Source organism: Phoca vitulina, unplaced genomic scaffold (assembly GCF_004348235.1).
Source record: "Phoca vitulina isolate PV1807 unplaced genomic scaffold, GSC_HSeal_1.0 scaffold54, whole genome shotgun sequence".
NCBI lineage: Eukaryota > Metazoa > Chordata > Mammalia > Carnivora > Phocidae > Phoca > Phoca vitulina.
In genome coordinates, this window is record NW_022589757.1 from 2,248,344 (window position 1) to 2,270,097 (window position 21,754).

Sequence of the window (21,754 nt, forward strand, 5' to 3'; positions counted from 1 at the left end):
CTCCTACTCTGCCATCTTCCTCGGAAGTCCCATGTTTGACTTCTTTTGCTTAACATGTTCTTGTTGAAATTCATCCAAGTCATGTGTGTATCATATTTTGTTCCTTTTTATCACTGAGTAGAGTAGTGGTCCATAGTATTTATCCATTCCCCAGTCGATGGACATTTAGGTTATTTTCAATTTTGGGCTGTTATGATTAGTGCTATCAAGAACATTTGGTTACAAATCTCGTGTGGACATGGACTTTCATTTTTCTTGGATAAATAGTTACCAGTAGGATTGCCGGGTCATATAATGAGTGTATGTTTATCTTTATAAGACACTGGCACAGTTTTCCAAAGTGATATTCCTACCAGCAATGTGTGAATTATAGCTGTTCTAAATCCTTGCCAGTGTTTAATATTTTCAGAATTTCAAATTTTAGCCATTCTCATGGATGTGTAGTGACACATCGTGCTCCCCAACGGGTACAGATGTTCATCATTTTTTATGTGCTTGTTGGCCATTAATACATTTTCCTTTATGAAATGTCTATTCAAATCTTTGGCCAGTTTAAAAACTGGGTTGATGGCCTTCCTAATATTAGTTAAAACAGATGTTAAGATATTCTGGATACAATGTCAAATAAATTATTTGCAAATATTTTCCCTCAGTCTGATCTGCATTTGCTTGGTTTGTTTTTAACTGTGTCATTTGATTGGGCAAAATTTTTTAATATTGATGAAGGTAATCGTTATTTGTTGTGCTTTTTTTTTTTTTTTTTTTATGGCTCATGCTTTTTGTGTCTTATCTAAGAAATGTTTGGCTGACCCAACATCACATAGTTTTCTCTCTGTCTTCTTCCAGAAGTTTATAGTTTTAGCTCATCTATTCAGGTCTATGGTCCACTTCAAGTTAACCTTTTTGTGTGGAGGAAAAGAGTGCTGAAGTTTGTTTTCTTTCTATTCAGATACCCATTTGCTCCCACAAGATTTATTGAAATGATGATCCTTTCTTCGTTGAATTACTTTGGCACCTCTGTCAAAGATATAAGTATGGTTCTATGTCTGGATCCTCCAGTTTGTTCCATTGGTCTATAGGTCTCTCAGTACACAAATATCACACTTGTCAGGATTATTGTGGTTTCATGGTAAATCTTGCAATCAGGTAGTAAAAGACCACCCTTGCCCTTCCTTTCCAAAATTATTTTGGTTATTTTAGCTCCTTTGCTTTTCCATTCAAATTTCAGAATCAGCTCATAAATTTCTTCAAAAAATCCTGCTATAATTTTGATTGAAAATGTACTGAATCTATTAATCAAAGAACTACCCCTTAACAATGTTATTTTGCAATCCATGAACATGTATATCTATCCATTTAACTCTTAATTTCTCTTTATAGTGTTTGCTGTTTTTGGTGTATAGGTCTTGCCTTTATTTTGTTAAATTTATTCATTATTCTATTTTTAAGCTTTTTTAGTGGGGTTGTTTACTTAATTTCATTTTTCTTATTGTTGATTTCTAATTATAGAAATAAAATTAATTTTTCATGTTGACCATGTAGCCTGTGATCTGGCTAAATTCACATATTAGTTCTTGTGGCTTTTTGGTAAGTCTCTTAGGATTTTCTACATGAAAAATCATGTTGTCTGAAACAGAAAGAGTTTCACTTTTTCTTTTCCAAACTGCGTATCTTTTATTATTTTTTCTTACCTTATTGTACTAGCTGGGGCTTCAAGTAAATGGTGAATAGGAGTGATGAATGCAGGCATCTGTGCCTCGTTCATGATTTGAGTATGAGTATGATTTTAGCCTTGAATTTTAGTAGCTGCCCTTGGCCGGCTTGACAAGTTTCCTTTTATTCTTCGTTTGCTGAGTATTTTTCTCTTCAATGGGTATGGAATTTTTTCAAATGTTCTTCCTATATTTACTGAAATGATCATATGGTCTATCTACTTTGTTCTGTTGATGTAATAAATAATAAAGTACATTGATTGATGTTGAGCCAACTTTAAATTCCTGAGATAAACTCCACTTGCTCATGATGTATTATCCTTTAAACATGTTGTTGAAATTGATTTGGTAAAATCTTATTAAGGACTTTTTACATCTATGTCAGTAAGCTCTGTTCTTTTTCGTAATAGGATTGTCTGGCTTGAATATCAGAGTAATGCTGGCCTAGAAAGTGTTATCTCCTGTGACGTTTCCAAAAAGAGTTTTGTGTAGAATTGGTATTATTTCTTCCATAATGTTTGAGAGAATTCTCTAGTAAAGCCATCTGAACTTCTAGTTTTCTTTATGGGAAAGTTTTTAATTATAAATTTAATTTTCATAATTGATACAGGGCTATTCAAATTCTCCAGATTTTCTTGGGTCAGTTTTGGTAATTTGTGTGTCTCAGGGAATTTGTCCATTTCATCTAAGTTGCCAGGTTTATTAGCATAACGTTCTTTATTATCCTTTTAAAATGTCTGAAGGATAATGATAAACCCTCCTTTAATCTTGATGTTGGTAATTTGTCTTGATCACCTTAGCTAGAGGTTAATCCAATTTTATTTGAAAAGACTAGTTTTTTGCTTTTAGTGATTTTCTCTATTTTCTATTTCACTGATTTTTGCTCTTCATAATTTTTTTTCTTCCATTTATACTGGGTTTTTGTTGCTCTTCTTTTTCCAGCTTGTTAAGATGAGAATTTAGATAATTAATTTTAGGTCTTTTTTTATTTTCCAGTGTAAACATTTAAAGTTGTAAATTGGCGTCTAAGCACTGCTTACCTGTATCCCACAAAGTTTGACATGCTGTATTTTCATTAACATTCAGGGCAAAATATTTTCTAATTCCCCTTGTGATTTCTTCTTTGATTCATGAATTATTTAGAAGGAGGTTGCTTAATTTCAAGTATTTGAGGATTTCCTAATTATCTTATTCTCAATTGATCACTAACTTAATTCCTTTTTTAATTTTTTTAATTTACTTTTTTTTAGAGAAAGAGAGAGAGAGAGCAGGAGCAGTGGGGAGAGACAGAGGGAGAGGGAGAGAGAATCTTAAGCAGGCTCCACACTGAGCACAGAGCCCGACATGGAGCTTAATCTCACGAACTTGAGATCATGACCTGAGCCAAGATCAAGAGTCAGACACTTAATGGAGTCACCCAGGCGCCCCTTAATTCCATTTTTAAAATCAGAGAACATATCCTATATGATTTTAATTTTTAAAAATTTACTGAGACTTGTTTTATGGCCCAGCACTTAATCTATCCTATTGAATATTCCCTGTACACTTGGAAAGAACATGTATTTTGCATTTGTGGGTGTATGTCCTATAAATATCAGTTAGATGAGAGTGACTAATGGTTGATCATCTATGTCTTTGCTGATATTTTATGTAGTTGTTCTATCAATTATTTAGAGAGGGTTGTTATAAGTTCCTTCTATGATGATGGAATTGTCTGTTTCTCCCTCTCATCTGTCCATTTTTGTTTCATGTCTATTGCAGCTCTGTTATTAGGTACACAGATATTTAAAATTTTTATACCTTTCTGATAAATTGACCTTTTTTTTTTCCTCTTTTTATTTTTATTTGCATTTATTCTGTGCAGAATTTACTCCTGGGCCGTAAGTTTTTGTTTCTTCAGTTTCTTCTGAGATATCTTTTACTTCTGTGCAACCTCCTCTTCTGGTTTAGGAACAATTTGCTCTTTTTCAGTAAGGATCATCTCAACGTGGCAGGGAGAGCTCATGTGTGGGTTAATCCAACCATGAGCCCTGTACGTTCTATGCCGCATCTTGGGGATTTTGTTCACCTGGATGTGCTCAATGACTAGAGAATCAACATCTAAACCCTTAAGTTCAGCATTACTCTCTGCATTTTTAAGCATGTGCAGTAAAAATTCAGCACTCTTCTTGGGCCACCAACCCTGTGCCCAGCCCCACTGTTCGGCCTGGGCACACCTACCAACTCCACCACTGTAGCGACAGAATGGCACACAATGCTTCTGTAAAGTGACGTCTTTCAGATGCCTGGTGGATTTTTGGATATGCATACCCTTGATGGCCTGGGCAGTTTCACGTGCGTTCTTAAAGTGAACACGAAGATTTGAACCTCTTGATTTACATGATTTCGTAGGGTTTTCTGGGTCAAGCGAATAGCGAACCATTTTCAGAGGTCACCTCAGGCCACTTAGGGGAAGAGATAAATTGACCTTTTTAAAAAAAAATCACTGTACAATGTCAAAATCTCACCAACATAGGTCTTATTTTCCAAACGCTTTTTTAGCTCTCCTTTCTAATTATTTTAAATTCTCCACAATTCCATTTAGGTTTGAACTTCAAAGGCTGTCGACCTCTCCACACCCTTCCCACTGGTACTGAGACGCTGTCATGTCCTCCCAGCTCCCACATGGAAGATCCTGGAAGGATATAACTTCTTAGTAAAGGAAGAATTGTTTGGTAACCTGTATGTCAATAAAATTTGGGTATTAACCTTTGTCACAGTTGTTGAGTTTTGTGATATTCCAAATGTGCAGAGATTATTTGGGGCAAGTTGGTAATTGTAGAATATGAAGTAAAGGGATCAATGCCGAGCGATTTTTAAATGATCTATTTCAAGAGCAACATCAGATCTCATATCTCTCTTCAGAAGCAAGGGGCTGAGAGTCAGTATGTACTTCGACTAAAACTCAAGTAAATGGCAACTAGAGACCTGCACACAGGTTTTGATGTTTTATCGAAGAATTTTATTTTATTATTTATTTATTTGACAGAGAGACGGCAAGAGAGGGAACAAAGCAGGGGGAGTGGGAGAGGGAGAGGGAGAAGCAGGCTCCTGGCTGAGCAGGGAGCCCGATGCAGGGCTCAATCCCAGGACCCTGGGATCACGACCCGAGCCAAAGGCAGACGCCTAACAACTGAGCCACCCACGCGCCCCTATCGAAGAATTTTAGAGCATTATCACATTACTGCATTTTAAAGCAAAAAAAAAGCAGAAATAGTTTCATTTCTGAAACTACTACAGAGCACTTAGCAATAGGACATTCACCCCTAGAGCTTTACTACTGGAGCTCTGATTTTCTAAATGTATTCAATACCTACAACTATCTATGTGCTTTGTTCCCCTCACTTATTTGGGAAACCACAAAAAGGAGAGTCACGCCCAAAACTTCTTATGCATATCGCTATAATTTAATTTGAATAAATTGTGCACAAGGACAGAAAAATGTGTATAGGGCTTAGATAGCACAGCGATCCCTACTGGTACAACTGCTCTAAACGTGTACAATTTTCAAAGGTTGTGTCAGTATATCTAAGAAAGGGGCAAAGACAAATTAAAACGTTGGCACCCAAGCATCTACTGTGATTAACTGTGCAAACCCGTGGGGTCGCTTCAGCAGACAGCCATCTACAGAGCAAGCAAACCCAAATATGTGTTGAGTGCCCACCAAGTAACACATGAATCCTCACAGTTATCAGATTTAATCCTCATAAAGGTACACTTTACTATTGTTGCGTTCCTTTTGTGGCTGTGGAACCAGGCTTTGAAAGGCCACATAACTGTAAGTGGTAGCTATGGGCCTCGAATGTAGACCTCCTGACCCAAGATGCAGTATTTATTCTACTTTGCCACAGAAACTTACAGATGAAGAGTTGGCAAACTTTTTCTGCAAAGGACCAGACAGTAAATATTTTAAGCTTTGCAAACCATATGCTCTCTGTTGCAAGGACTCTCAACTCCACTCTTGCAGTGAGAACACAGCCAGAGATAATATGTAAATAAATGAGTTTAGCTGTGTTCCAATAAAACTTTATTTATAAAAACAGGTGGTGGATGGGGTTTGGCCCATGGGTTGTGGTTTGCTGATTAAAACAGACAAAAGGAATTAGGTTCTAAAGGTTCTGCTTTTTTATCCTCTGGAGGCATTTTTCCTTACTCTTCCACCTACTCTACTGAAGTATATGCGGTAATTATGATTTCACTGTAAGTTCATCTTCCAGTTCCTATCTGCTCCACAGTGCCAACTCTCCTCTTTCACGAGCACAAATTCTAGCTTTGTCGATAAATACTGTCAAGCAGTGATCAACACCTTTTTTTAAAAATGTGAGGACCAACTCAGGAAAAATAAGATTTTTCTCCTCTGAGTAAAAATAGTTTTATTGGATCCCAAAACAGAAAAACAATGTAAAGATTTTGTGCTTTACTGAATATTTTTAAATGCTAATGAAAAACCAGTCCTGCTTTTTAGTTACAAGATGCTAATACGCGGGCAACAGAGTCGTCTTTTCAATCTTCCACTTCTTAACTGTATATAGTGCTTTAGGATTCAAAACACGTCTTCTAATACATTACTTCATTTACCTTTGAAGTAGGTATTCTCATGGAGAAACTGGCGCAGAGGTTAGGTGACTCACCCCAATGCCATGCTGGGCACAAAAATCAACTAAACCCCCACTTCCTTGCCTGCCTCCCGTCTCCTCCTGCTCGAAGCCTGGCCTCCACCAAAACCCACACACCTAGATCAGCAGTTCTGAACAGATTCTTCTCCTGGTGGGGGCCCAGGTAGCTTTGTTCCCTTCAGGCCTCTGCTTTGTTGAACTGAAAGCTGCACTTGACATTAGACCAGACGCTTTTCTGGAAAACCAAACAGGGCATGGAGCTCTCTGGTCTCGGGCCACTCAGCACTGCTTTATGGGGTAATTCTCTCCAGAGACTCATCTACACTATTACAAATAATCATTTTTAAAATTCTTGGACCATTCAGTCAATATCAAGTTAGTTCTTATTATTTCATTATGTGTACTATTTCTTCTGAAAGTTAGTTTTATTTCCCCTCAATAAATATAAATCTCTTACAGTCTCTACCTCCCCTTCCACCCCCTCTGAACTGACATTCTTCACTACGTTCCTTTCATCGGTCAGTGTTCTCTCTGCAGACAGTCAGTCCCCTGCATCTGATGGCCTTTCTCCAACTAATTTTATTTTTTTAAAGATTTTATTTATTTATTTATTTATTTATTTATTTATTTGAGAGAGAGAGAGAAAGCTCAAGCAGGGGAGGAACAGAGGGAGAGGGACAAGCAGACTCCCCGCTGAGAGCAGAGCCCGATGTGGGGCTCGATCCCACGACCCTGAGATCATGACCTGAGCTGAAACCAAGAGTCTGATGCTTAACTGGACTGAGCCACCCAGGGGCCCTCTTCAATTAATTTCAAAGAGTGTAAATAATATCTAAGGTGGGCTCTTTACTTGAGCCATTGCATTACTTGGTCAAAGCCATTTCTTCCAGATCTGATATTGTTTCAGAACTGTTGCCTGGCCAATCCGCAAAGCTGCCCCAATGTCTTCATCAAGCACATTCGTTACTTTAGGACATGCCCAGTTGCAGTTAAGGGTTTTTAGATCCAAGGAGCAGGGGGAGCAGAGAGCCCACAGCACACAGCCCTGCTGCCAGCCCGCTTACCTCTGCGATCAGGTCATGGAGCTCTCCTTCACTTGGGCAGCACCCTAGCGACCTGATAATTGTTCCGATCTCTCTGCGGGAAAAAATGGTCAATAGTTTCAGAATTTAAACTTTGAAAAGCAAGCGCGGTGTCTCTCTAAAGGACTTCAGGGTGGTTGTAGCCCAGCAAACAAAGTCACTCAGTAAGTACTGCCTTGTGAGGATAGAAGATACTTCCCGGGAAAAGGAAAAGGCAGACAAGCGAACCAAAGGGAGAAAGAAGTGTTTGCATTGATTAGCAAACGCAAGCCCTGCCTGAGCCAAAACCCAGAAAGTTCTAGAAAACGGAAAGGACGGAGGAGTAAGAAAAAGAAATGTCAGCCACTTACTAGCCGAGTTTAAGTTAGTTAACTGTTTTGCACCTCAGTTTCTGCGTCTGTAAAAGGGGGACAGAGGTTTGTGCTGAAGTTCACGTGGCCTCTAGTGCCCGCTCGCTTGAGTTCAGATCCCATCTCTGCACCGCGCAAGGCGGGGCAGGCTAATCTCCGACTGCATAAGCCTACCTGGTGGGCAAAATATAGCGTCTTCCTTCAAATACTTAGAATGGGGCTGGGAACACCCTCAGAGTAAAATATAAGAACTATCGTAATAAAAGCATAACTCTTGGCGGAGTAGCCACTCCATAGATATTAGTTACTCTCCTGCCCACCCATAATAATGTAATTTAATCCAGCAAATAACCTAAGAAAAGTCTGAATTACATTCAGTATTCTCTAGATGCTAAGACAGGATTTGTAATAGATTATTAAGTATTTCCACTTAAAATCATTAAAATTAAAGTTGTAGTATTTGGATGTGTACTTAATTTCACAAATATTCACTTAACTAGAATATTTCATTTCTTTACCATTCTGGATAATATCGGTGGTGTTATATTTACTCACTATTTTACTGAGAAAACATTTTAAATAAGAATGTCTAGGTTCTTCACTTAAAGAGGTTGCAGGATGAATATCAAGAGGAAAACCGAAAGTCAGTAACTGTAGAGGATGGGATTAACTTTCATTTATTGGTTTTCCTTCACAATAAATGAGGACCAACTTAACACGTAACGTCTTCCTGTTTCCTACCTGCCCGAGCACCTCAGTCCTAACACTTGTGCACTGTTTTAAACGCCCACATCCCTCATGAAGGCAGGACGTGGACATGATGGTGGGACTAGACACTGAAGCATTCTATAAGACTATACTTTCAAGAAGTCCCTAAAGATGTCCCATGAATCTGGCTAACACCACTGTAATAAATATATCATTGTAACTTCAGACTCCTGCTGTATGTTACAACTGATAGTTAATGAGGCAGGAACCAAAACATGATTTGGTCAGTGTTCACAGATTTAGCCCCTCCGTAACCTTCCAGGCCTCTCTATGTGCATCAGAGAACCACAGGAAGTCCAGAATCAGAGGGACCCGAGGAAAGGCTGTCACCCTGCACGATGGGGAGGGTGGGGAGGGGGAGCACAGGGCTGGGGGGGCACAGGGCGAGGTGGGGGGACCAGAAGCCCTTGCAGGCATGCATGTGGGACAATGGTCCTACTGAGCACTGGGCAAGGGACCAGCCCAAGTGAAAACAGGCTATAAATGTAAAATACACACGGATTTCAAAAAACCAAGTACGAAAAAAAAAATGTCAAATATCTCATGGATAATTTTTCAATTGACACATGTTGAAATGAAATATTTTAGACATACGGGGTTGCATAAAACATAGTGTTAAAATTAATTTTACCTGTTTCTCTTTTACCTTTTTTTAAATATGGTTACTAGAACATTTTAAATTATAAACCCAATACCCCCTATTTCTGGAAATGGCTAGGAATAGCTGCCATCACGAGTCAGCCTGTGAGAAGAGAGGTACGTAGAGAGAAAAGAAGAATGACTTTGTGCTGTGTCAGCAAGGTAATCGATCCCCTTTGCCTCTCCAAGAAACGGTAACCCAGATTGAAATGAGCCCTTTGTCGCTGCCAACACCCAGGACATGGGAAGGGCTAAGGCACTAGCTGGAGGGTGGGGCACGATCCACCCCCAGACGGCGTGGGCGGGAAGAAGGTCTGAGAAGAGTGTGCTGACGGGAAGAGAACAGCCAGGGGTCCAGCAAGAACTCTACAGAGACCGGCCCTGACCCAGCGGTCCAAGGAAGAGGGCCTGCATTAGACACGAGGGAGAGGGGCCAGAGGGCTAGGCGAGAACTCCACAGATCCGCAGAGCACCGTGTCAAGGGAGCTAAGGAAAGACATGGGGGAAGAGTGGGCGTCATCTTGGTGTCACATACTGCTGAGAGGTCAAGTAAGTTCTGAGAGACGCCCATTGGATTTAGGAAAGGAGATCGGTGGTGATTTTTTGACAAGGGAAGCTGCCGTCGAAGATGGTGGAGAAATCTGATTGCACTGGGTTTAGGAGGATGGATGTGTGAAGTGAAGGGGAGGAAGGGATGTCTGGAGGGGACATGGGGTCAAGGAAGATTTTGTAGGACCAGAGAGAGGTGAGCGCACTTGGATGCAGATGGGCGTGGCTCAGGAGGGGTGGCTTCCTGGGGAGATGGGAGGGCTGGTGTTCGGCACTCAGTGTGCACACAGCCACCCACGCACCCCCCACGCCCCAGGTCCTGCCACCACCGGCAGGCTGCTCTGCATCAGAGGGTGGCAGGTCCTTCCTTTCAGCCAGAAAGTTCTCCTCTCTCCCCTTCAGCTCCCCTTTGAAGGACCTATCACCCTCCTCGCCTCTCCTGAGTGACGCCAGCTAGACTGTCTCACTTTGCTGAGGGAGACCACAGAAAACAAAGCTCGCTTGATGTCCCTCACGCACCAAGCTGCTTCCTTCTCTCTAGTCCTAAAACACGAAGGCCTGACTGATGTAAGAGGAAAAGGCAAAGCTTCTTCGGCTGACGAGTCCACAGTGGCCTAAAGAACAATACAATAACTCAAGAACGCACCTGTACCCCTACAAACTAGCCCTCAAGCTGTGTTTAGCAGTTAATTCATCTACACGCAGCTGCTCAATATTCTTAGTTAACGCTTCAAAATGGCCATTTGCCCCATCCTAGATTCTGGGCCCCTTAACTTTCTATCCTGCTCGCTCTATCCATCTATATCATCTCTTGCCTCAAGCTCCACACCGCGGACACACTTAATCTCAGCAGAAGAGCCCCTAGACCTGTCCCCTACTTCCCAGAACAGACGCCGACTGTTTGGGCACCACGGCTGACCCCCCTACCACCTGCTGGGGCAGCTCGGGCTGCAGAGCTACACACCACAGCCTGGGTGGATGAAAACATGGCATGACTGCACACAGTTCCAGAGGCTGCCAAGTCCAAGACCAGGACGTTGTCAGGTTCAGTGTCTGGTGAGAACCCTCTTCCTGGCTTGCGATGACCACCTTTCTCTGTGTCCTCACATAGCAGACAGCGAGCCCGCTCTGGGTCTCCCTCTTCTTCCTCGATAAGTGTACTCTTAAGCCCCTCGGTCTTGCTTCTTGTTCTGGACACACTTGCATCCCACTCAGCACCTTCATCCTCTCCTCTACTAGTTGCTTCTTCTTTTGCCCTAAAATATTCAGATATCTTCCTTCCTTATGTTGAAGACATTCTGATAGGTGCCTTAGCACCTTCGAGCACACTCTCTCCGCTCCCTTCACCACTCCTTGTTCTAACTTACTCATTGCCTGCTGTCCACTCCAGGCCCAGATGCTCCACAGACCTGCCACGCCTAGCTCTCTGCCACTCACTCAGTCTGTCCTGCCTCCGTGAGCCTCTCCACTCCTCTCTGCCCCTCAACTGCCCCCGGCCCGGGCCCTGCTTACAGGATGACCTCACTGTTAAATCCGTTCCCAGAGCCTAAGAGAAGAAGCAGCAGCTCAGGTCCGGACAGAGAAGCCACTGGTGATCTCAGCAACAGCACCTGCAGGGAGGGAGGGACAGAAAGCCCGCGGGGTGCCGGCGGCGGGGGGCGGGGGGACTTGAGTAGCAGGCACAGAGAACACAGCAGGGGAAGGTGGCAGCTCTAGAGGGGCACCCATAACTCCTGGCCAGCACTCTCTGCACTCAAACTCTGCCCCCATGGACGCCTTTACTCCTCCCAACGGCCCCTTGCAGGCGGGGTGCCTCGTTCTCTCCATTCCACAGATAAGGAGACAACCCCGGGATATTCAATAACTTGCCCCGGGCCACATACAGCCAATTCCAGCAGTGACCCCCCGGAGGGCCGAGGGCCGAGGCTGCGGGTCAGACCAGGGGGCAGGACAGCGGGACGGCGGAACCAACAGCTCCTCTGGGACTTGGGGAAGGAGTCGTCCCCGCAGCTCACTCACACCCTGCTACCACCTGCAGGCTGCAGGGGAGCAATGGCCGCACACAGCCACGCAAGGGTTTGGCTCTGCTCTCAACGCTTCAAATATTCTCACCCACTTACTCCTGACAACAGCCCTGGGAGGACGGCGCCTTCTATTATTCTACCGATGAAGAAAATGGGAGCACAGAAAGGGTAGGTAACTTCCCCGTTATCCTAGTAAGTCATGGCCATGGGATTCCCACACGCAGGCTGGACCCCACCCTCTTCACCCCTGAGTGCCACTGCCCCTCAGAAACCTGGCCGAGGATTTCGTAAGACTTACAGGAGAACTTGACTGTAACAAGACGCTTCCAAAGAAAAGCGGAGGCTCCACCCTATGGGAGCCTTGAAGACAGATCCAGGGCTCAAAACTGATGACCCAAGGGACAGATGTGGCCAGCATATAAGGTTACGTTCAGCATAGCATCGGTCTCTTTATTTAGGTGAGGCCACTCGTACACATCCTCAGAACTGTCCAAGCCTGTGTGCCTCTCACATTCATGTCACAGGCCTGGCCCCTGGGGGAATCTGGGTTTATCACTCCTGGAAAACAGCTATTTACTGTAGGAATTTACCTGCAAGAAGCCTGGGAAGGAGCCAAATGACCTCTTCAAGTTCTCCCCAGCTGCTCTGATTCTATTATATTTAAACACACACACACACCTGTGCTTTATGTAAGTGAATGTTCTAGTTCTTAGAAAATATACACTGGAGTATTTTGGGGAAAAGTCATAATGTCCAAAGCTTACTTTCAAATAGCCCAGCAAAATTAAAATAATAATAAAATGTGTAAATGTGTATACAGTGTAAATATGTGTGTATATATATTATAAAAGAGAGAACACAGGCAAAAGCAAATGTGGCAAAATGTTCATAATTGGTACATCCCTGTGACCACACACAACAGTTCCGTGGGCCACTCTTACTATTTGTCTATAAGTGTATAATTTTTTAAATAAAAAGTTTTCATTAAAAACAAAACAAAACAAAACAAACAAGAAGTGGGCACCTGGCTGGCTTAGTCGGAAGACCGCACGACTCTTGATCTTGGGGTCATGAGTTCGAGCCCCACACTGGGTGTAGAGATTACTAAAAAATAAATGAACTTTAAAAAAACAAGATAAGCACATTTGGAATGAAAACCAAAGTAGTAAGAATAACAGAAATCCTGCCTCATATAAACTATTTAAAACAATTAAGCATATACCATCTATCATTTTGGCTTCAGAACAGGTAAAAGTATCTGGAGAAGATGAAGCCCTGTACGGTGAACTGCTCCGGGCAGGCACAGGACAAGAGGAGGGAGGGGAGGGAAATTATAGGAGAAGCAAAGACGCCTCTGAGCTCCTCTTGTTCTTACTCGTTCCAAAATACAAGGCCGGAGGCACAGAAGACGGACGATCCCAAGAGTTCCTGTGGCGTTAGGATTCTGGTGCCAAGCACACAGCAATGCAAGCGGGGGGAGGGGGGGGCACGTGGGCCTCCAGAACCCCAGATGGTGCCAGGATGGGGCTGGGGTCCTGGCCGTAAAGGAGGAAACCACGTAGCTAACCTGTCAGCCTCAGGAGTAGTGAGGCTCCTAAAGGTGAGCTAAGAAAAACAGAGAGGAAGAGAGGGCAAGGAAGAACAGAGGCCAGAAAACCGTGAGGCCATGAGTTCCTGAGAAAGGGACAGGGGTCTAGAAAGGAGGAGAACTGAAAAGGAAATGGGAAGAAGGAGGCAAAACTGTAGCTTTCAGAGACAAGGAATAGAAATTCCAAAACTTCACGATGAAAATAAAAGACAGAAGTTCAGAAATAAGAAATAACAAAGATACTAGACAACTGGAACATTAAACAAAACTATGAAATAAAGCGACACAATTACACACAACATTAGGGCTGATTAACCTATTTCATTCTACTAAACGGGATTTTGAATCAAGTGAAATGATTGAAAGTTATTTTAAAGTAACTTTTAAGGGGCGCCTGGGTGTCTCAGTCAATTAAGCATCTGACTGGATTTCAGCTCAGGTCATGATCTCAGGGTCGTGGGACTGAGCCCCACATCAGGCTCCGCACTCAGCGCAGAGTTGGCTTGAGACTCCCTCTCCTTCTGCCCCTCCCCCTGCTCATGCTCTCTCTCTCTCTCTCTCAAATAAATAAAATCTTAAAAAAATAATAAAGTAACTTTTACAATGATTGTAACATTTTTAAATCATTAAAGTATTTACAATTATTAAAGTAACCTTTTAAAGCAACCAGTTAGAAACTTCCCGAAGTCAATGTAGTGAAATAAAACTAAAATAGTTTCTGAATTTTAATAATTCCTTCCGAAGTCTTTTTGTCAGGCTTTTGGAAGAGAGTGCAGAGAAAAGGCAGAAACAAACTCATTTGTGTACAGTGGTGGGTGTGCTGTTACCAACTGGCTCCTCAGGAGAGAAAAGCCCTGATTAGCAGCATTTGCATTTCCACCGAGTCAACACAACCACAACCACCGGGCGCCAACTTCAAGCTGCCCAAGTTGCTGGGGAAGCAGGTGGGAAGAGATGCCCCCGGGGTCCCCAGCTCATCACCTCCGGGAGGCCCCCACGTGTACTAACTGCCTCCCAAGCATAAGTCAGAGTAAACCATGGTACTGCAATCAGGCGGAGGTCAACTTTGAGTATTCAGTATTTTTCATCATTCATAAACACATTCATGTTTCATTTTACACAGAACAGCCTAAAAAAGTATAGATCACTGCATGAGTTTGCTGGTCGCCCTAGCTCAGGGGTCAGGCGAATCTGTGCGCCGGTCCAATGTCACTGTAAGTGCTGCCCAAGTGAGCGCCTTGGCTTTTTAGTATAATTTGCTTGTAAGTTTATGCAATTTACTTTTTATAGAAATTAGTTGGTAACAGTGGCTTGCAGAATTCCTGAAAATGTAACAGTCCGCTCTTGTGCCAGTCAGCATGATTTGGCTCCAACCCTGATTCTCCAAGTCCCGACCACTTTGTTCAGTCAGCTCCCGGCCCTGCAGTCCCTAGACAGGTTCATCTTCTGAACAATCTGCTCGGTGTTCTGCTGTGCCTACAGAACGGAAATTAAATACATTCCTTGTAAAAAACAAAACAAAACAAAACAAAAAACCCACATTTTTCCTTGGGAAAATTTTTTTTCTTTTAAATCAATTTCATGGGATTTTCTTTTTTTAATTGATGACACTTCAATTAAATCAGCTACTTCTTATAAAGTCTTTAACATCTGCAGAGCCGTTCCCTCTGTCGGAGCAGATGTGGTCTTATATCGATAAGAACTACAAACGAGGGGCGCCTGGGTGGCTCAGTTGGTTGAGCGTCTGCCTTCAGCTCAGGTCATGATCTCAGGGTCCTGGGATCGAGCCCTGCATCGGGCTCCCTGCTCCGCGGGAAGCCTGCTTCTCCCTCTGCCTCTCCCCCTGTTTGTGTTCCCTCTCTCGCGGTCGCTCTCAAATAAATAAAATCTTAAACAAACAAAGAACTACAAACGAACTCCAGAAATCTTTATGGTTCAATACTAAGAATCTGTTTCTGCACTTGCACTATATATGACGTAGTAAACATGGGGACGACATCGCTTCAGAACACATGAGTCACGATACGGTTGCCCAATAGAGGCATCTTGCTTTAATTCGCGCACAGCTTGTGTGTCGGGCCCAGGCTGGCTCCCCCCAGGCCTTCGGCGGGTGCAGTATCACGTTCCTGACACGAGGTGGCGCCAGTGCCACGGAGCTAGGTGGTGAGTCCTCCGTTTAAGGGCGGTCTAAGGTCAAAACCATTCCAAGTGAAGACCTGACTCAGGACAATGGACGCAATTCTAAGGGAGAAAAGAGCAGGCAAAATACTTTACCTCCCCTATGATATTAGCTGATATTCATCTAAGTATAAGAGAATGTTGAAAACAAGTCAAAAATGTCTGAGAAGGAACAAAAGCAGGATTTGAAAATGACTTTCATTTATTTCATAAATATTTGCCAAACACTACCGTGCACCAGGTACCATTTACAGCACGGCAGACAACAAAAAGAAGACCTTGTTCTCGCAGAGGGCGTTTTCACAGATTGATCTCCTTTTGCAAAGCCATGAAATGAAACCGAAATAATGGCTAAACCTCCTTATTCAGACAAGGGCTCTACTCAAAAAAAAAAAAAAAAAAAGGCTTATTTTCCTGAAGGTCCCTCTAATCAAGTGAGGACCATTTTTCCACTGCTAAAAGATGCTTTCCAAAAAGCTTTGGGTTCTAACTTGTTACGGCATTATTTCTCATACTGTCCTATGTGCTAGAGTTTGCAGCCCAAGTGAAGAACTCGGTCTCCTGTGTACCTCAGAAAAAAGCTCCATAAAATATCAGACACTACTTTCACCCTAGGCAACCAAGTGGGGGAGAAAGCATGCACACACACGTCTGTGCACGGGCTTCAGGCAGTGGTAAACTCTACGAAGAAATCACCCCCACTGTCATTATTACCATAACTGCACTGGTCTGCTGGGGCAGCCGCAACAAACCGCCACAGCTGGGGGGGGGGGGGAGCTGAAACAACAGGGATTTATCTGCTCACAGCTCTGGAGGCAGGAAGTCCAGGATGGAGATGGCAGCAGGGCGGGTTTCTTCTGAGGCCTCTCCCCTCGGCTCGCAGGCGGCCACCTTCTCCCTGTGTCCTCACACTGTCCTCTGTGTGAGTGCGTCCCTGGTGTCTCAGTGTGTCCAAATTCCTTCTTACAAGACTCCAGTCAGACTGGGTTTGGGCCCGCCCCAATGCACTCATTTTACCTTAATCCCCTCTCTAAAGACCTTATCAGCAAATCAGGCTATATGGGGAGGTGCCAGGCATCAGGGACATGACTTCCGGGGGACACATCTGCGCCCATCACAATAACTGTAATGACTACTATACACCTACCACCACCACCTTTCCTGGCCACCACTTCTCACCTGGACCACAGAAGTCACCCTCATGTAGTCTCTGCTTTGGCTCTCACCAGCCACCTGCATCCACTCTCACAACAGCCAGAACAATCTTTAAAAAAAAATTTTTTTTTTTTTTATTTATTTTGACAGAGAGAGAGAGGGGGAGAGCAGGAACCCAAGCAGGGGGAGTGGCAGGCAGAGAGGAGAAGCAAGCTCCCCGCTGAGCAGGGAGCCTAATGTGGGACTCGATCCCAGGACCCTGAGATCATAACCTGAACTGAAGGCAGACACATAATGGCTGAGCCACCCAGGTGCCCCCAGAACAATCTTTTAAAAAATGAAAATCACAGTACATAATTTCCCTGCCTAGAAGCTTCCCACTGCACTTATAATGTCTGTGAGGTTCTACCTGATCTGGACCTGCCAACCTCTCTGACTTGGTCTCACACCCTGGTCTCCAGCCACCCACCTTGCCGCTCCACCCTCCTGTGCTGCTCTCCCACACACTAAACCCTTGCCCCTTCAGAGGACCTTTATATTTACTCCCCAGTTCTTCACATGGTTGGCTCCTTCGAATCTTAAAGATCTTAACTCAAAAATGACCTCCAGAGAAACTTTCCCCGACCAGAGGTCTACACAGTTTTATCCCACCTCACCACGCCCTCATTTGCTAATACATCATCCTCTTCTATCTTCCAATTAGCATTTTATAACATTGTCCTGTTTTATTTACTTGATAGCACTTATTACTATCTGAAATCTGTTTACTTGTATATTGTCTGTTTCTTCCCTCTAAAATGTAAGCCCCAGGGGGCTCATTCAGTGAAGAGGCCAACTCTTGATTTCGGTTCAGGTCATGATCTCAGGGTTGTGGGATTGAGCTCCCTTCCCTCTCCCCCACTCTCTCTCTAAAAAAATAAAATAAAATAAAATAAAATAATATAAAATGTAAGCTCCATGCGGACCGAGGCCCTTCACTGCTACATTCCAACACTTAAAAGGAACTCACACATAATAGGGGCTCAGTACACATCTGTTGAATAATACATGAATCTGTAGAACACTTTACAGTTTGAGAAACGCCTTTCAATTCAAAAGAACTTTCAGGGCGCCTGGGTGGCTCAGTCGTTAAGCGTCTGCCGTCGGCTCAGGTCATGATCCCAGGGTCCTGGGATCGAGCCCCACATCGGGCTCCCTGCTCCACGGGAAGCCTGCTTCTCCCTCTCCCACTCCCACTGCTTGTGTTCCCTCTCTCGCTGTGTCTCTCTCTGTCAAATAAATAAATAAAAATTAAAAAAAAAAAAAAAAGAACTTTCATATGTATTCACTCATTTAATTCTCACATCAATCCATTTTATAGTCCCTATTTTAAAAATAAGGAAACTAGGACTTGGAGAAGGCATTGGACTCACCCTCCAGGAACATAACTAGTATATGGAGCAAAACTGGAAGCTGGTTCCACTCTCTGACTCCTGAGATTCTGTCACTCAGGACTCTTTGCAATAACATCTTCTTAGGACAAATCATGGTGGTTAATGTGATTTGAGGTGAAAAATAGTGACAGAGAAAAAGACCTGGATGCGGAACAGAACAAACATGGCTTTTGCATATTTCTCATGGATGTTTTGGTTATAACAAGGGTTTAATAAATGTTTACTAGATTCATTAACTAAAACATTTTCCATTGTTGTGAAAGGTCTAAATAACTCCAAATTCTACATTGCCAAATGGCTGCTCACTGTCCAAACAAAACCAACAAAAAGCTCACTGTCCTGGAGTCTTTTTAAAAAAATAACACTGAAACACCATTTGGCAAACACGACAGTAATCCTTGTTATGAGTAAGATCAATCAATGAATGCTAAAATCAGTGGGCAAAGTTTGAGGAGAAAGGGTATTTTGCATCGTCTTGCAGTATCTCCCCCAAGATATTTACTAGCTACGAAGGGAAAAATAATAACTTTATAGTGGGGAACCCTTGGTAGTGGGAAAACTTAAACAAGTGAACAAGGTTAACATCACCAGTGGTGGTAATGAAACCTAAGCACATCAAGTACCCCAACACGATGCTCTGAGAACACTCCTCTGGTATTCCTGCCCAAAATGCCTTACCTCAATGTGTGCGTGAGAACACATCAGACGAGCCCAACCTCAAGGGCGTTCTACAAAATCACTGAGCAGTGCTTTTCAAAAGTATCAAGGTCACAAAAGAGAAACACTGGGGAACTGGCACAGGTTGGAGGCCTGAAGACCCTTGACAACTAAATGCAACCAGGATTCTGGGTTGGCTCCTGGAGAGAGAACGGAGAGTCGTGGGAAAGCCAGTGAAAGTCCCAGATCTTCTCTTCGGTAATTGTGGGACGTCTAGTTAGGACGTGAACATTAGGAGAAGGTGGGCAAAGGATACACAGGAACGCTCGGCACTATTTTTCGTGTTTCTGTAACTCTAAAATTAATTTCAAAATAAAATGCTTTTAGAAACACTGAGTTTTAAAATAACTTTGATTTAAAATTTTTGAAATCAAAAGTTTATTTTAAAATAATAATTTATAACTTTTTCTCTATGGTCAAAGAATGGAGAGTTCTGGTTAATCAGATATTTTTAAAGACTTACCAGTTTTACACCTCAGAGATATTAGCCGTTTGCAATATAACGTTTTCTCAGATAGTCGTTCATCACTTGATTTTTTTTTTTAAAGGTATTTTTGCTTGAAATTTTTGTGATGTGGCTGAGTATGTCAGTCTTTTAACTTTAGGATTTTGTTGTGAGTCATTTTCCCCATTCCAAGTTCATAAAGAAATTCACCTATATATATTTTTAAAGATTTGTTTGTTTATTTAAGAGAGAGAGAGCACAAGCGGGAGGAGCAGAGAAAAATAGAATCTCAAGCAGACTCTGCGGTGAGCACCGAGTGCAAAACCCAACGTCAGGCTCGATCTTACGACCCTGAGATCACGACCTGAGATGAAACCAAGAGTCTCGTGCTTAACTGACTTCTTCCCTGTTTCATAAGTGAACTCTCCATATGCACTTGGGAATATTTCTGGGTTTTCTGTTCTATTTCATTGTCTTTTATGCCACATTCTTTTCAGTGTAAAGGATCTGTAATGTTTTACTATCAAATAAAGCTAAACTCATCTCCTTTCTCTTCTTTATCAGCAATTTCCTGGCTATTCTTGCTTATTTATTTTTCATATGAGCATGACATTCACTTGTGTAGCTCCAGAAAAGATCTGGTATTTTAACTGTGGCTGTGTTGAATTTTTAAGTTGATTTAGGATTATTTGACATCTTTATGAGTTCAAGTCTTCCTGTCCAAAAAACGTGGTATGTCTTTCCATTTGTTCAAGTCTATTTCTATATCTTTCAGGTTTTCCTAAGCTAGCATTTGTAATTTTTTTGTTATATTTATGTCTATAAATTTTAGCTTGTAGATCTAGGGTCTTATCTTCCATTATATATCACCTGACTGGTTATTGTATAATTGTAGGCTCTTGATTTCTGTCTATTAGTTTTATTTCCTACTACTTTATCGGACTTTTTTTTTCCTGAGATAATTTGGGTCTCTTGGGTTTTCTAGAGATTTCATGATTTCATATCTGCAAATAGGTATAGTTTTCCTTCTCTCGTCTTTTTTTATTTTTTTAAAGATTTTATTTATTTATTTGACAGAGAGAGACACAGCGAGAGAGGGAACACAAGCAGGGGCAGTGGGAGAGGTTGAGAAGCAGCCTTCCCGCTGAGCAGGGAGCCTGATGCGGGGCTTGATCCCAGCACTCTGGGATCATGACCTGAGCCGAAGGCAGACGCTTAATGACTGAAAAACCCAGGCGCCCCTCGTCTGTCTATCTTTTCTGCCTTCTACCACGTCATGTCCAATATTTATGCCTCCATTAAGACTTGTCTAATCGTGTTAGCTAAAACCTCTAATACTAAATTGGGGGTTCCTGGGTGGCTCAGTCGGTCAAACGTCCCACTCTTGATCTCAGCTCAGGTCTTGACCTCAGGGTTTTGAGTTCAAACCTCACGTTGGGCTCCATGCTGGGCATGGAGTCTACTTTAAAAACAAAAACAAAAACAAAAACTAAATAATAATGGCAAATATGGATATTCTCATTTTGTTCCTGACTTTAACAGAAATGTTGATTTTCCTTCCTCATTAAGAAAGAAACTGGATTTTAGGCTGAGATACACATATTTCATGTGAAGATATACATATTTCCAGATCTACTTTACTGAGTGTGATGGTTAATTTTATGTGTCAGTTTGATTGGGCTTCAGGGATGCCCATATAGCTGGTAAAATAACATTTCAGGGTGTGTCTGTGAGGCTGTCTCCAGAAGAGATTAGCATTTGAATGGTAGACTGAGTAAAGAAGATTGCCCTCACCAATGCAGGTGGGCATCATCTAATCTGATGGGGGCCCGAGTAGGAAAAAAAAGGCAGAAAAAGGGCAGATTTGCTGTCTTTGCTTGAACAATCTCCATCTTCTCCGGCCCTTGGACATCGGTGCTCCTGCTTCTCGGGCTTTTGGACTCAGACTTACCCCATCAGCGCCCCTGGTTCTCAGGCTTTGACTCAGACTGAATTACATCATTGGCTCTCCTGGTTCTCCAGCTTACACACAGTAGTCATGGGACTTCTTGGTCTCCATAATTATGTGAGCCAATCCCTGTAATAAATCACCTTTCCCCCTCTCTCTACATATAAATATATAGATACAGATGCAGATACAGATGTAGGTATAGATGATACAGACATAACCAATTGCTTCTGTTTCTCTGCAGAACTCCAACATATTGAGTCTTTAAAATTATGAATGTGGGGGCGCCTGGGGGCTCAGTCGTTGAGTGTCTGCCTTCGGCTCAGGTCATGATCCCGGGATCCTGGGATCGAGTCCCACATCGGGCTCCCTGCTCAGCAGGAAGCCTGCTTCTCCCTCTCCCACTCCCCCTGCTTGTGTTCCTGCTCTCGCTGTGTCTCTCTCTGTTGATTAAATAAATAAAATCTTTAAAAAAAAATTAAAAAATTAAAAAATAAAATTATGAATGTGT

At 42.7% G+C, this 21,754-nt stretch overlaps 2 protein-coding genes across 6 annotated transcripts in view; both read right to left on the bottom strand.

The window, feature by feature from the left end:
- The window catches only part of EFCAB2 (EF-hand calcium binding domain 2), a 115,707-nt gene that overhangs the window by 15,807 nt on the left and 78,146 nt on the right, over positions 1–21,754 (bottom strand). For 3 of the 5 annotated variants that reach the window (XM_032389260.1, XM_032389261.1, XM_032389257.1), the window contains exon 3: positions 7,432–7,504. The exons of the other annotated variants lie outside the window; for them this stretch is intronic. In XM_032389260.1, the coding sequence (XP_032245151.1) occupies positions 7,432–7,504 (73 nt within the window). The remainder of the gene's footprint in view (positions 1–7,431; positions 7,505–21,754) is intronic. 5 annotated transcript variants of the gene reach the window in all.
- Positions 3,226–4,715, bottom strand: LOC116622699 (60S ribosomal protein L17-like). The gene has a single exon (XM_032389263.1). It carries the CDS (start codon positions 4,132–4,134, stop codon positions 3,631–3,633), a length of 504 nt encoding a protein of 167 aa, XP_032245154.1. The 5' UTR covers positions 4,135–4,715; the 3' UTR covers positions 3,226–3,630.

Excerpts from the sequence above, each read along its gene's own strand:
- LOC116622699 (XM_032389263.1), bottom strand. The coding sequence starts at position 4,134 with ATGGTTCGCTATTCGCTTGACCCAGAAAACCCTACGAAATCATGTAAA.